The sequence below is a fragment of the Pristiophorus japonicus genome, chromosome 14 (assembly GCF_044704955.1).
Source record: "Pristiophorus japonicus isolate sPriJap1 chromosome 14, sPriJap1.hap1, whole genome shotgun sequence".
Lineage (NCBI taxonomy): Eukaryota > Metazoa > Chordata > Chondrichthyes > Pristiophoridae > Pristiophorus > Pristiophorus japonicus.
In genome coordinates this window covers 135,168,225-135,184,140 of record NC_091990.1, presented here as the reverse complement: position 1 = coordinate 135,184,140, position 15,916 = coordinate 135,168,225, and the positions used below count along the sequence as shown (strand labels likewise).

The 15,916-nt window shown below is 43.9% G+C and overlaps 1 protein-coding gene across 1 annotated transcript in view; it reads left to right on the top strand.

Moving 5' to 3' along the window:
* The window catches only part of abtb2b (ankyrin repeat and BTB (POZ) domain containing 2b), a 286,894-nt gene that overhangs the window by 210,852 nt on the left and 60,126 nt on the right, over window positions 1-15,916 (top strand). The window contains exon 3 of the mRNA XM_070898621.1: window positions 12,661-12,807. Coding sequence (XP_070754722.1) covers window positions 12,661-12,807 — 147 coding nt within the window. The remainder of the gene's footprint in view (window positions 1-12,660; window positions 12,808-15,916) is intronic.

Below are 15,916 nucleotides of genomic sequence, written 5' to 3'. Positions count from 1 at the left end.
TACCGCATTGGCCTTCCATTATGATATCAAATTGGATTAGAGAACATGTGGACTGATTCCATTTCACTTGCATAAACAGACCTCTACTGTCTGAGATTACCTGAAATGCTGTAAACCTTTAGCCAAGAGAATGGAAAAATATGCTTCTTCCTCTGGTTCCTATCCTGCTCCACAAATAACTTGTTAAAGGTGGAAATTGGCAAAGCAGATTTCTGTGCATTGACCTGACTTGGGACTACGGAAGCTCATCTCACTTACGGCAGACATGTCCATTATTGATAAAACTGAAATCTAGGCCTGTAGCCATGATTATCAAACTTATTAAGCGCATAGCTGCCAGGTGATGAGAGAACCAACACGAGTCAAAAACCTTCTTGACCTCGTCCTTCCGAATCTACCTGTTGCAGAGGTATCTGTCCATGATAGCATTGGTAGCAGTGACCACCGCAGAGTCCTTGTAGAGATGAAGACTCATCTTCACACTGAGATCACCCTCCATCGTGTAGTGTGACAGTACTACCGTGCTAAATGGGATAGATTAAGAACCGATCTAGCAGCTCAAAATATGGGCATCAATGAGGCGCTATGGGCCATCAGCAGCAGCAGAATTGTATTACACCACAATCTGTAACCTCATGGCCCAGCATATCCTTCACTCTACCATTCCCATCAAGCCAGGGGACCAACTCTGGTTCAATGAGGAGTGCAGAAGAGCATGCCAGGAGCAGCACCAGGTGTATCTAAAAAGGAGGTGACAACCTACAGAAGCTGTAACACAGGACTACATGCATGCTAAACAGCGAAAGCAACATGCTATAGATAGAGCTAAGCGATCCCACAATCAACGGATCAGATCAAAGCTCTGTCGTCCTGCTACATCCAGTCGTGAATGGTGATGGATCATTAAACAAGTAACGGGAGGAGGAGGCTCCATGAATATTCCCATCCTCAATGATGGCAAAGCTCAGCACACGAGTGCAAAAGACAAGGCTGAAGCTTTTGCAACCATCTTCAGCCAGAAGTGCCAAGTGCCTGATCAATATAGGCCTGCTTCTGAGGTCCCCACCATCACAGAAGTCCGTCTTCAACCAATTCGATTCACTCCATGAGATATCAAGAAATGGCTGAGTGCATTGGATACAGCAAAGGCCATGGGCCCCGACAACATCCTGGCTGTTGTGCTGAAGACTTGTGCTCCAGAACTAGCCGCGCCTCTAGCCAAGCTGTTCCAGAACAGCTACAACACTGGCATCCACTCAACAATGTGCAAAACTGCCTAGGTATGTCCTGTCTACAAAAAGCAGGACAAATTCAATCCGTCCAATTACTGCCCCACCAGTCTACTCTCAAACATCATCGTCGACAGTGCTATCAAAGGGCACTTACTCATCAATAACCTGCACACCAATGCTCAATTTGGGTTCTGCCAGGACCACTTGGTCCAAACCTCATTACATCCTTGGTCCAAACATGGACAAAAGAGCTAAATTCCAGAGATGAGGTGAGAGTGACTACCCTTAACAGCAAGGCAGCATTTGACCAAGTGTGGCATCAAGAACCCTAGTAAAATTGATGTCAGTGGGAAACAGGGGAAACTCTCCACTGGCTGGAGTCATACCTAGCACAAAGGAAGAGGATTGTGGTTGTTGGAGGCCAATCATCTCAGCTCCAGGACTTCGCTGCAGGAGTTCCTCAGGGCATTGTTCTAGGCCCAACCATCTTCAGCTGCTTCAATAATGACCGTCCCTCTACCGTAAGGTCAGAAATGGGGATGCTCATTGATGATTGGTGTTAAGTTCCATTCGCAACCCCTCAGATAATGAAGCAGTCCATGCCCGCATGCAGCAACCTAGACAACATTCAAGCTTGGGCTGATAAGTGCCAAGTAACATTCGCGCCACGTAAGTGCTAGGCAATGACCAGCTCCAACAAGCGAGAGTCCAACCATTGCCCCTTGACATTCAACAGTGTTACCATCGGCGAATCCCCCACCATCAACATCCTGGGGATCACCATTGAACAGAAACTTAACTGGACCAGCCACATAAATACTGTGGCTACAGAGCAGGTCAGAGGCTGGGTATTCTGTGGCGAGTGTCTCACCTCCTGACTCCACAAAGCCTTTCCACCATTTACAAGGCATAAGTCAGGAGTGTGATGGAATACTCTCCACTTGCCTGGATGAGTGCAGCTCCAACAACACTCAAGAAGCTCGACACCATCCAGGACAAAGCAGCCGCTTAATCAGCATTCCTATTCACCACCTTGAACATTCACTCCCTCCATTATCGACGCATTTGTGGCTGCAGTGTGTACCATCTACAAGATGCACTGCTGCAACTCACCAAGGTTACTTCAACAGCACCTCCCAAACCCGCGCATGGGAGCACCATCACCTGCAAGTTCATCTCCAATTTACACACCATCCTGACTTGGAAATATATCGCCTATCCTTCTTCATCGCTGGGCCAAAACCTGGAACTCACTCACTAACAGCACTGTGGGAGTACCATCACCACACGGACTGCAGCGGTTCAAGAAGGCAGCTCACCACCACCTTCTCAAGGACAATTAGGGATGGGCAATAAATGCCGGCCTTGTCAGTGATGCCTACATCCCAAGAACGAATAATTTTTTTTAAAATGTACTCCAGAGTTAGGGTTGGCCAAACCAATCATTTTCACAGGGATCTAAGGCAAAGCAAAGATTTGATTTGGTTTAACAAGTCAAAACTACAACCCAGTCAGGTTAGAAACTTGGAAGTCACAGTGTCCCTTCATGACTGCACTGTAGGGAAGTGTCTAGGGCATTCTTCACCCGATGTTTTGATTTTGAACTTTTAAGTTCTTCAAAATTCGGCCCAATAGTCTTGTGTGAAGATATTACATAGTAGCATTACATAGTATTTACAGCACAGAAACGGGTCAACGGGTCCATGCCGGGGTTAATGCTCCACATGAGCCTCCTCCCACCCTTCCTCATCTAACCCCATCAACACATCCTTCTACTACTTTTTTCCTCGTGTTTATCTAGCTTCCCCTTAAATGCATCTATGCTATTCACCTCAACTACTCCCTGTGGTAGCAAGTTCCACATCCTAACTACTCTCTGGTTAAAACAGATTTTCCTGAATTCCTTATTGGATATATTATATGTATGGCCCCTAATTCTGGTGGTCTCCACAACTACCCTTTCAAACCCTTTCATAATCTTAAGCAACTCAATCAGGTCACTCCTCAGTCTTCGCTTTTCTAGAGAAAAGAGCCTGTTCATTTACTGTCGGACAACATTTACTGAGAAATCCATCAAAAATATCAGTGTGAAACATAATAAGTAAATGTCATCAACAGTTCAAGCACAGGACATTCCAGGAAAACTCTGCTTTGTTCCCATCATTTTTTTGTGACTATTCATTCTAATTCTGAAAATACGCAACTCATAGGACCAAATGTTTATCTTACATTATGCGCAGAGATTTATGGAGGGAATCCCAGAGTTTAGGCTCTAGATGACTGAAGGCACATTTGCCAATGGTGGGGTGAAGGAAGTAGAGAATGTACAAGAGGCCAGAGTTAGAGGAACGCAAAGTTCTCGGCAGATTATAGGGCTCGAGGAGGTTACAGAGATATGGAGGGATTTGAACACTAGGATGAGAATTTTTTAATCGAAGCATTGGTGGACTGGGAGCCAATGTGTGTCAGCAAGCACAGGGTAGATGGGTGAACGGGACTTGGTGCGAGTTAGGATACAGGCGACAGAGTTTTGGATGAGCTCAAGTTTGTGGAGGATGGAAAATGGGAGGCCGGCCAGTAGTGAGCATTGGAATAGCCAAATCTAGAGATAACACAAGCATGGATGAGGGTTTCAGCAGCAGATGGACTAAGTAAGAGGTGGAGATGGGCAATATTATAGAGGTGAAGTAGGATTTTCTATTGTGATGGAGCGGATATAGAGTCAGAAGTTCAACTCGGGGTCAAATAGGAAGCTGAGGTTGTAAGCATTCTGGTTCCGCCTGAGACAGTGGCCAGGGAGGGGGTTGGCATCGGTGGCTAGGGAACAGAGTTTGTGACGGGGGGCTGTAATCAATTGATTTGGTCTTTCCAATGTTTAATTGGTGGAAATTTCGCCTTATCCAGGATTGGATGTTGGACAAGCAATCTGACAACACAGAAGCAGTGGAGGACGAGGGAAAGTTGGTGGTAAGGAAGAGCTGGGTGTTGTCAGTGTATATGTGGAACCTGACATTATATCTTCGGATTATGTCGCCAAGGGGCAGCATGCAGATGAAAAATAGGAGGGACCAAGGATAGGTCATGTAGACAATTCAGAGGTAATGGTGCAGGGATGGGGGGGGGGGGAAGCCATTGCAAGAGATTCTCTGGCAACAACTGGATAGGTAAAGGTGGAACCAGGTGAGGACAGTCCCACAGAGCTGGACAATGGAGGAGAGGCACTGGACACCAAACAACAGTGTTCAATCTCGTATGTGTGAATTGGCAAGGATGTTATTTTTCTTCAGCTGACAGCATCTGTGTTGGAAACCATAGTTTGGTTTTCTGCAATAATATCAGTTTGGCTTGATTCGTAGCACTCTCATTCTAGGTCTGAATATTGTGGATTCAAGCTCACTGCACGACATGAACACATAAGCTGCGCTCATATAATGCATTCCTAAGAGGCTGTTGCACTTCAGATGGGATGTTAAATTGAGGCCCTGCCATATGCTGCACTGAGGTCCTCTCTGCCGATTCTGTTGTTCAGATGGACATTGAAGATCCCATAGCGTGGAGGGGGGGAGGGGGGGCAACATTCCTCTTTCATCAGCAAAAACAAATTAGCTAGTCTTTCTTCCCACTGTGGTTTGTGCGATCTTACTGCGTGTAAAATAGCTGCCTTATTTCCAACAATCACTGCATTTCAAAGCAAAGCATATTATTTATGTGACTTGAGATAATTCTAAGAGATATGATAAGGGACCAGATAAATGCAGGTCTTTCTTTAAACCCGCATACTGCTCTCTGCTGGAAGAAAGTGCACTAGTGTGGCTTTTAGATGAGAGGAAACTAGGAGGGAAGTGCTGAAAGCCATCTCATAAATAAATGGAGTAACATGCACATAATAATAAGAACATAAGAACATAAGAACATAAGAATTAGGAACAGGAGTAGGCCATCTAGCCCCTCGAGCCGGCTCCGCCATTCAACAAGATCATGGCTGATCTGGCCGTGGACTCAGCTCCACTTATCCGTCCACTCCCTAGAACCCTTAATTCCCTTATTGGTTAAAAATCCATCTATCTGTGATTTGAATACATTCAATGAGCTAGCCTCAACTGCTTCCTTGGGCAGAGAATTCCACAGATTCACAACCCTTTAGGGGAAGAAATTCCTTCTCAACTCGGTTTTAAATTGGCTCCCCCGTATTTTGAGGCTGTGCCCCCGAGTGGAAACAACCTCTCTGCCTCCATCTTGTCTATCCCTTTCATTATTTTAAATGTTTCTATAAGATCACCCCTCATGAACAGCAATGTTTAAACAATATTGATAGTATTTGAATATATATATAAAACCATGTACACCAGTCCTCGATAATGAGCTGTATTAAATTCACCCCAAGCATTTAATGAGTTAAATGGTCCAATACAGTGGAAAATTATTGGTCTATTAGTAGGGGTTTACCTCAGGAAATAGACAGCCTGTCTCAGTTTACCTCATTATCTCTCTGAGATGTTGGCCTGAGAGACCCTACTTGGTAATCTGAGTTTAATTGTCTCTAATTGTCTCAGTGGAATGTAATGTGATGTTCTTCAATCTATAATCAGTGAATTACTTGTAATCCAATTGATATTGTGTCATTTATTAACATTGTTTGGAGTAAGTGTCCATTCTTCCTGCCCCACCTTCTTGCTTTAATTGTAAAAACAATAAAGCTTTTTAGTACAATAACATCATGCAGTCTGTTTTCCTAAAGATTCAACTTAAATGCTTATATATTTGTGAGCTTCCAAGACACGCTGCTTGGAATTGCATATAAAGAATGCAATATACCGGAGATAATACTTTTCGGGGAGGAGGATAGAAGAGAAAATTGACGACAACAAAAAATAATAATTGCTACCCTAAAGCCAACTACATACAGGGTACCTGCTCTTCTAGCTAGAAAGGTTGTCTGCAACGAAGTGCAGCCAACAGAGTAAGCAATGATTGAGGTCCACTATGGGGCTAGTAATGTAGCCCTAATGTGCCCACATTGCAGAGAGCTGACCTGAGGCTATAATGCGAGACCAGCTCATTTAAATACATGTACAGCAGTTCCACTGCAGAGTGAAAGAAAGACTTGCATTTATATAGCATCTTTCACAACCACCGGATGTCTCAAAGTGCTTCACAGCCAATTAAGTACTTTTGGAGTGTAGCCATTATTGTAATGTGGGAAACACAGCAGCCAATTTGCACACAGCAAACTCCCACAAACACCAATGTGATAATGGCCAGATAATCTGTTTTTTTGTTTAGTTGATTGAGGGATAAATATTGGCCAGGACACTGGGCATAACTCCCCTGCATCTTTTACGTCCACCTGAGACAGCAGATGGGACCTCGGTTTAGCGTCTCATCCGAAAGATGGCACCTCTGATGGTGCAGCGATCCCTCAGCACTGCACTGGACTGTCAGTCTAGATTTATGTGCTCAAGTCCCTGGAGTGGGACTTGAACCCACAACCTTCTGACTCAGAGGCGAGTGAGCTACCCACTGAGCCACAGATAACACTAGTGCATGACAAGCTGGCAGTGTAACAGGTTCAATGGCAGATTATCCAATGCCAACAGCTTTTAGAAGTTTGCTGATCTCTATTAAAACTCCTTAAGAGGGAAAATGACTGCAGCAAGAGCATGTGTCAGAATGGCATGTTTTAATGAAGCAACTCTGGAGCTGAGGGTCACCCATCCTCAGTGAAGGGAAGCATTGCTCTCCTGCACTAAACCTGGGAGCAGCTGAGAAAGAAATTTGCTTATCTCAGGAAGGTTGCCAAGAGAAATTCTGCTCACCTTTTTCTTAATTTTATGTTGCTTTACAATTCCATTGTTAGGTTTTCGAGATTTTTACACTTTTTTTTTAAGATTTCAATTTCTCAGATCAGTCCTGTCGGTGTGCTCACATACCTATGACCTTTACCAGCCCAATTTCTAGGTAATCCCCTCACATGATCTTCCGTGACATTGAAAGACAGTAGAATAAACACATCAGTGGGCTAATAAACAGCCAAACAGATCTATTGACAGGTAAACTGATAAGTGAACAGAAGCTATGACATATTTTAGATTTCCATTAGTTAAAGACTTAACTAAACCTCCTCAGAAGGTTGAGCTGCTCTATTAAGCTGCAATATAACAGACACAAGATGAAGAAAAAAAGGAATTCATATACAGGTTAAACCTCCCTTATCCGAAACTCTCTCATCCGGCACCACCCCTTGTTCGGAACCATTCCCGCATGCGCACAAGGTGGCTGATCAAAATCCTCGGAAAAATATCAATGAAAAATAAACTTGCCCATTTACACTTACAGACCCACAATAAATGTAACCAAAATCCTCTCAAAATATCAATGGGAAATAAATTTAACCAACTTCAGAACCAACACCTCGGGACCCGTTGACCCGCAGACACCTTTGGGGCCTGCCAACACTTTCGAGGCCCGTCGACCCGCCGACCCCTTGGGGCCCGACGGCCCGCCAACACCACACTGATAATTGTTCCAACCAATCGGTGCACACACACACTGAAAACATGTGACCTCCCCTTATCAGGAAATATCCCTCATTTGGAACAGGTCATTTGTACCTTTCACAACCTCAGGATGTTCCAAAGTGCTTTACAGCCAACAATGTACTTTTTAAATGTAGTAACTATTGTAATATAGGAAATGTAGCAATCGATTTGTGCACTGCAAGCTCCCACAAACACCAGTGAAATAATGACCGGGTAATTTGTTTTAGTGATGCTGGCTGAGGGATAATTATTGTCCAAGAGAACTCCCCTGCTCTTCTGCAAATATGTCAGTGGGCTGTTTTACATCCACCTGAGAGGGCAGACATGGCCTAAGTTTTACATCTCATCCAAAAGAAGGCATCTCTGACAGAGGGCACTCCCTCAGTACAACTAGTCTTTTCTGCATTCATCATTTTACAGAACCAGATATCTCCGAGCTTCAGTAACCTTGCAGCTGCCTAACTGTATGCTGCCACTGCCATGCTGAGAGAGTGCGAAGCATCAGGGGAATGCCAGGAGTTAACATGGATAATGCTGTTGTCTTTCAGGGAAAAGCAAGACATGCTTCCCCCAGCCATTCCTGCTCCAATGACTACAGATGTGTTATTTAGCATGCGCAAAATTGACTGCTGTGTTTCCTTACACAGCACTTGAAAATATTTCATTCACTTTTGGACTTGAAAAATGTTTTACAAATGCAAACCGTGTGTTGTTCTTTTACAGACCCAGGCAGCCACCACATTAATACCTGTGGTGCATGTAATTGTAGGACTATGTTCTAACCCAACACAAGGGAGTGGAGAACTACCTCCATCCCAAGTGACAGAAATGGGCAGACAACAGCCATCCACCTCATTTTCCCCTCCCACTGGGGCAACACTTAGAAGCAGCACATGGTTAGGACACAGAATATGTACACCATATACTTACACTGAAAGAAAGCACCAAGGCAAAACACACATGCAGCAGACAGCATTATAGTGACTGATGCTGTAATGTATCCTGATAATTCTTTTGGTAAGGGGCAGATTAAGGTAGTTGGGGAGAAAAATTGTCATATAACTGGGTTTAAATGAGCCATACTTCATGTCTTTTCTGATTCTACTCCTGCAGAGCTAACAGAGAAGGATTGTTATCCAGTTACTCATAGCTCCTAATTAGGCTGACCTCATTTATAGTCCCTCAGATGGCTTTAAGAAGCATAAACAGCTGCAATGTTGAACCTGGAGGACACAAACATTGAAATCACTGGTTCAGAATGCAACTGCTTGATGCAACTCCTCGGTAGGCTGCCCTTTGAGGAACAGTAGCCAACATTGCTGAATGGTCCAACCTCCCAAAGCCCCTTTTATATGAACACTGAGCCTCAGCATTGCTGTTCCTGCACTGAGGATGCATTATAGAGCAAAGAACTGCTGAACTTTTTTTTTGAGACTGAATGTGGGCAGTCACTTAGCACTTCAGATGCTTGCATCCACTACATTATAAGAAAGAAAGACTTGCATTTATATAGCGCCTTTCACGACCACCGGACGTCTCAAAGCGCTTTACAGCCAATGATGTACTTTTGGAGTGTAGTCACTTGTAATGTGGGAAATGCAGCAGCCAACTTGCACACAGCAAACTCCCGCAAACAGCAATATTATAATGACAAAATAATCTGATTTTGTTATGTTGAAATAGTTTGTTATTTTCAAAATAGTGCCATGGGATCTTTTACATTCATCTAAGAGGCCAGACGTGGCCCAGATTTAATATCTCATCCGAAGGAGGGCACCTGCGACAATGCAGCACTCCCTCAGCACTGCAGTGGGGTGTCTACCTAGATTGATACGCTTAAGTTCCTGGAGTGGACTTGAACCCACAACCTTCTGACTCAAAGGCGAGGGTGCTACCCACTGAGCCACAGCTGACGCTATACATGCCATGTGCAGCAGATGCACTACAGGCATCTGGTCTCAGCCCTTGATAACGTGGGTCACCTGTGCTTGACATGTGTCGTGCTAACCATCACATTAACAGCCCTTGGATACAATGCATGAAAAATCAAACTAATGGGTTTTGTTCATGAAATGTTCAGTTATTCAGCAATTAAATTAGTTACCCCATCATTTACATTTAAGCATTCATTCAATTAATTGCAATGATTGCTGATTGAATTGCAATTTACCATTTTAATTGGTGTCTCAATCAGTGTACAACCTTAAAAAAAATCGTTGGTTTTTAAAATCATTTGGATGTGATCACTTCAGGATGAAGGTTTCACTTGGATAATGGCAAAAGACAAACTGCAGCTGTTTAATATCAAGTTCTCCAAGATTACAGTCTTTGCTTCCATTTGAAAAGCTCCAGATTCACCATTCGTACTGAATAGGTCCATCCAATTCTGCACACATTTTTTATTGGTGAACTGGACTTCTGAAGTGTGCCATCTCTTCATCTGTACTCAATAATTCTTTACAAATGGACCTACCAAAAACCTCCAGCTCACAGAAAAAGTTGCCGCATTGATTTTCAGTTCATGGAGCTGGCAGTGAGTCCACATGAAAAGGATACTGTGGCTTTAATAGTTATAAAGCACCAACGTTGTAGCTTTATGAAAAGGGCCTCTGTTTCTTTTAATAGGGCCGTCTTCAGACTTACAAACTGAAAACCACAGCACCTGGCTGGCTGGCTATAACACATAGACTTAAAAAAACCCCAGCTATATTTGGAGTTTTTCCACAGCTTCTTAAAATTATTAAACAGAGATACAGCAACAGACAAGTTTGCCTTTTTAAACTCCACTAATGATGTTGGTTTATTGGCCACCATCTCAGTCATACCAAAATGGATTTAACTAGCATACAGGATGTGGATAGGAACATTAGATAATACACAAAGGTATCTCCATAGCTTTACAGATTAGCTCAAATGAACAGTGCATCTCATTGTCAGCTCACTAATTTAACTTGCATTTCAGAAACACTACCAGTAGATTTCTGAAAGACTGTAAGGCAGATAGCTGTCACGTGGCAGCTGAAGATCTGTCCAGCTAATAGATTCGAGTGCTTTAGCATCAAGTGTTACTACAGAATGACAGTTTGTAACATATTTGTGAAGCAAAGCTCAGGCAAAAATGAAGTTTGGTTGCGAGGAGGGTTGCCCTCTGTGCCGTGGCCATCCCAGAGGTCAGCATCGCATCATGCCTGCAAGGATGTCAAGTTAGAAGCTACAGCTGATTATTGGTGTTACTGGATTTCCTCGCCCTATGGTGCCTGGTAGCTACAGGTGACCTTGCAGCAGATGGCACATCTCCGTATGTGACCCTCTGGTGACCCATATCCTGTGATGACCGTTACCCGCAGTCAACGCCAGGTTGGTGTGCCAGGGCTTGCAGATGTGTTTGGCATCTTCGCCAGTGCAGCCAATCAAGGTACACTAGCTGTTGATCACACTTGCATGTCTTCTTTGTTACAGTGCCACTCACAGCATAACACAGTATGATTGGAATGCTTCTAAGGAAACATCTAACAATTATGGTTAGTGAGGCATTCACATATCTGATTGGTGCCATTGGGTCTGCTGCCTCCGCTTCCTTGGGGTGAGGAGCCTCTGCATGCACTAATCGTCTGCTAACGCAAGGTCTGGCCAACCTGAGCCACAGATGCCTGTGTGAGAGTCCTAGTGGATAAGTACAGAGCATCACTTATGCAGTCTGACCTGGTTGGCATCCCTCCGGAGATTCTCCTTTTCTTCCAGACGTCTCAGGTGGATTTACACTGATGCCAATAACGGTCCTGTGGAAAGAAAATTTTGAACAACTGGCACCAAACCTCATGAGAAGCTTGTTGCCAGCATAGAGAATTTTTTGAAATGAAAATGGGAAAAAAATGACTGGAATATTAAGGATGAAGTTACTTCTCAGTTCGCTTTGATTCCTTAACAGCCCCAGATTCCCATTTCAAGTGCACATCCTGTAGACTTCACCTTCTGCACTCTCAAATATAATTAAATGGTTTGTAGGGCATCTACACTCCAAAATGCGTATGTTAATATAGAGTCCACCTGTTTGAGGCAGGCGATGCCAACACCACAACTCACCACCTTGCGGTATAAAGCGGGCCAAGTTCCACTGGGATGGAACTGTTGCCCATTTTCTATTACCAGCTGCCCGAATAACGTTAGGACAATTCGAGGCCAGCCGTGGGAAATCCAGACTATTGTGTACAATCTACAGCCTCATTGTTTGTTTGTGAGTCTGACCGACTTTCCCTTCAGTCTACAGAGGTTAGTTGAAGAGGTGAGAAACAAAGTACAAGGGGAAACAAATTACATGACAAAAACATACTACCATTGATGCTATTGCTGACAGAAAGTAACACAAGCCAACTAGGTAAACTGAGCATTACATAACATTGTTGAGCATTATTTAAAAGTTGTTTTTAACCATTATTTTTAAATGGCAATCGAAAGCTTTATGAAAATCTGCTTTATGAAAACTAGACAGTGGCCATATTTATTCCTTGGTAGCCTGAATAAGAGGAATTGCATGTACTTTGCACGATAAACACTGAACTGATAATTGAAGGTTTAATATGCGCCACTGTGGGTAGGGAATTCCTGTTGTGAACAAGTGATGTCAGCAGGGAGATCAGACCACTGAGCTACTAAGTGTTTGGCTACAGGAATGTCCTGCCAGCTACAGGAAGTGGTGCTGGCAGAATTGCCTTGAACAGCAGCTGATGTCACTAAGTCAGGGACTTGTTATAAAATTGAGGGACTGCCGATGATGATGATGGTAAAAGGTCATTCAGATTGCAAAGCCACAAAGAAATGCAACTCGGCGTGCGCATTTACCAGTGATTGCCGTAACCTGTTGCTGATATGACTGCTCTGCTGTTTTGCAGGTGTGCTGTCCCTGCCTGCCCACTTCAGCTTGTACAACAATGGACTGTCGACCAAGGATGGGCGTGCTGATGCTTACGCTCAGCTGGAGCTTCGAACCCTGGAGCAGTCACTACTAGCAACATGTGTTGGGAGCATTTCAGAGCTGAGTGAGTTCATTGCTCATTGAATGTCTTTGCCAATCTGTAGTTGTTGGCTGTAATATAAATACATATATATTGTATATATGTGTGTGCTATTTGTAAAAATTTTCCACATTACACATTCTCCCTTTAAATATCTCTTTTTTTTAATCTGTGAAATGTTTATTTCAGCTGTATTTTTCTCTGAATCGTTGCCTTTTGTTTCTGGAGCAGGCTCAATTTGAAATTTGCTCCCTCACTGTATGTAGGTCTGGCGGGCAGTTAGCCACACTGCAGCGAGGTGCAGGCAGACAGCACGCCTCCGTGCCTCTGCTATTTCCATTCATGAGCTGGGAAGGCATGAGGGGGATTTGTGAGTGACTTGGTCTCTCGCCCTTTGGGAAAGTGCCTACATCCTGTTCTAGAATTTCCTCCTGCAGCCGATTTAAATTCTGCATTCTGAATGTGGGGAATTGTGGCAGTGAAATCGTTCCCTAGTCTGTCGCTGTTTTGCTCTTTTTTTTTAATGCTGGCAGGTCCCCCCCCATGGCATTGCTCCCGGTAATTTGAAGGCAGCAATATTTTACAACGACAGGAGCGTTACACAATATAAGGCACGATTTATTGTACAATAATGTGGGAAATGTTTACATCTTGATAGGTGTAAAGGTCTGCTTTCAAGAAAGCTGTCTCCTGCTAAGATAAAGCTGTATTTAACACAACCTGTACACAAAGACCACAAAATCTGTTGACCATAAATAGGCACATCCTAAGGTCCATTAGAAGCCAGTTACTGCTGTAACTCCCTAGCTCCATCCCCGGATTGAAGACAGATTGTTGAGTATAAAGAAAAACATCAGGAAATGAATGGATTTCTTCCTCTTATTTTTTTTTTTAAGATGTTTCTTGTTCAGTGATAGGCTCATTGTCTAATCAATTATAACTCATTGCTGTTTTATGAATGATATTTGAGCCAATAAAGTTCAAATGTGTCACAGTGGCTGAAAAAAGACAGGTGACTAATAATAAGAACATAAGAATGTCTCCATTGTCTTCAAATACTAACAGGCCAGTAAATGGTGTTATTTTTTGTTGCTTCAATTACTTTAAGGTAATAATGCCTCTATTTTCTCCTCATTCCCAAGGCTCTCAGAGCCACGTGTCTCAGTGCCCTCCAGGCCTCTGTCAATGCTGCTCTGTACCAGCTGCTCAGAAGTGTGAGATGTGGCCTGATTCAGCTGAGATTGGAAGCTCAGCAGTTTAGTAAATTGCAACCATGAATCGATATCCCAACATACCTTGCTCCAAAGCACTCTACCATCACTATGTCATCACCCTGTAAATGTGTAACTCAGGATGGGAAGAGCCATCAGCGCTGGGAAGAAGAGGCAAAGCTGGGGTTTGGGAGGCCCAAGGGCTCCTTGCAGGTCCCGAGGGAGTAATCCTGCTCTTCCTGGCCCACAAAGCTTCCACGAAAAAGTGATTTAAAAAAAAAAACAACTTACCTTGACCTCTTCGAGTCACTCCACAAATCCTGCCACGATTCTGTTGTCGGGATTGACCCCACTGATATCATCAGGCCGTGACTTTTCAATGTAAAGTAGGCCCCCGCCTGCAGGGGGCGGTTGGTCTGCCCGTGCCTGAATTAAGTGAAGTAATTCAGAATGGCAGGCAGTGACTAGTGGGGTACCGCAATGTTCTGTTCTGGGGCCCCAGCAATTTACATTGTACATTAATGATTTAGATGAGGGGATTAAATGTAGTATCTCCAAATTTGTGGATGACACGAAGTTGGGTGGCAGTGTGAGCTGTAAGGAGGATGCTATGAGGCTGCAGAGTGACTTGGATAGGTTAGGTGAGTGGGCAAATGCATGGCAGATGAAGTATAATGTGGATAAATGTGAGGTTATCCACTTTGGTGGTAAAAACAGAGAGACAGACTATTATCTGAATGGTGACAGATTAGGAAAAGGGGAGGTGCAACGAGACCTGGGTGTCATGGTACATCAGTCATTGAAGGTTGGCATGCAGGTGCAGCAGGCGGTTAAGAAAGCAAATGGCATGTTGGCCTTCATAGCGAGGGGATTTGAGTACAGGGGCAGGGAGGCGTTACTACTGTTGTACAGGGCCTTGGTGAGGCCACACCTGGAGTATTGTATACAGTTTTGGTCTCCTAACTTGAGGAAGGACGTTCTTGCTATTGAGGGAATGCAGCAAAGGTTCACCAGACTGATTCCCGGGATGGCAGGACTGACATATCAAGAAAGACTGGATCAACTGGGCTTGTATTCACTGGAGTTCAGAAGAATGAGAGGGGATCTCATAGAAAAGTTTAAATTTCTGACGGATTTAGACAGGTTAGATGCAGGAAGAATATTCCCAATGTTGGGGAAGTCCAAAACCAGGGGTCACAGTCTAAGGATAAGGGGTAAGCCATTTAGGACCGAGATGAGGAGAAACTTCTTCACCCAGAGAGTGGTGAACCTGTGGAATTCTCTACCACAGAAAGTTGTTGAGGCCAATTCACTAAATATATTCAAAAAGGAGTTAGATGTAGACCTTACTACTAGTGGGATCAAGGGGTATGGCGAGAAAGCAGCAATGGGGTACTGAAGTTGCATGTTGAGCCATGAACTCATTGAATGGCGGTGCAGACTCGAAGGGCCGAATGGCCTACTCCTGCAACTATTTTCTATGTTTCTAAAGATGGGAGGGGGCATGGTGCAACCCCCCCCTCACCATCTTAACCCCACCCCACATGCACCAGTCCCACCAGTGGTTGGGGAGGTGGGGGGAACGGACGGTAGCATAGTGGTTAAGTTACGGGACTAGTAATCCAAAAGCCTGGACTAATAATCTGGAGAGGTGAGTTCAAACCGCATCACGGCAGCTGGGGAATTTAAATTCACTTAATTAAATAAAGCTAGTGACAGAAACTACCAGATTGTCATAAAAACCCATCTGGATCACTTCTGTCCTTTAGGGAAGAACATCTGCTGTTCTTTTGTAGTCTGGCCTACATGTGACTCCAGATCCACAGTGTGGTTGACCTTTAACTGCCCTAAACAATGGCCTAGCAAGCCACTCAGTTGCAACAAACCGTTAAAAGAAATAAGAATAAAACCAAACGGATCAC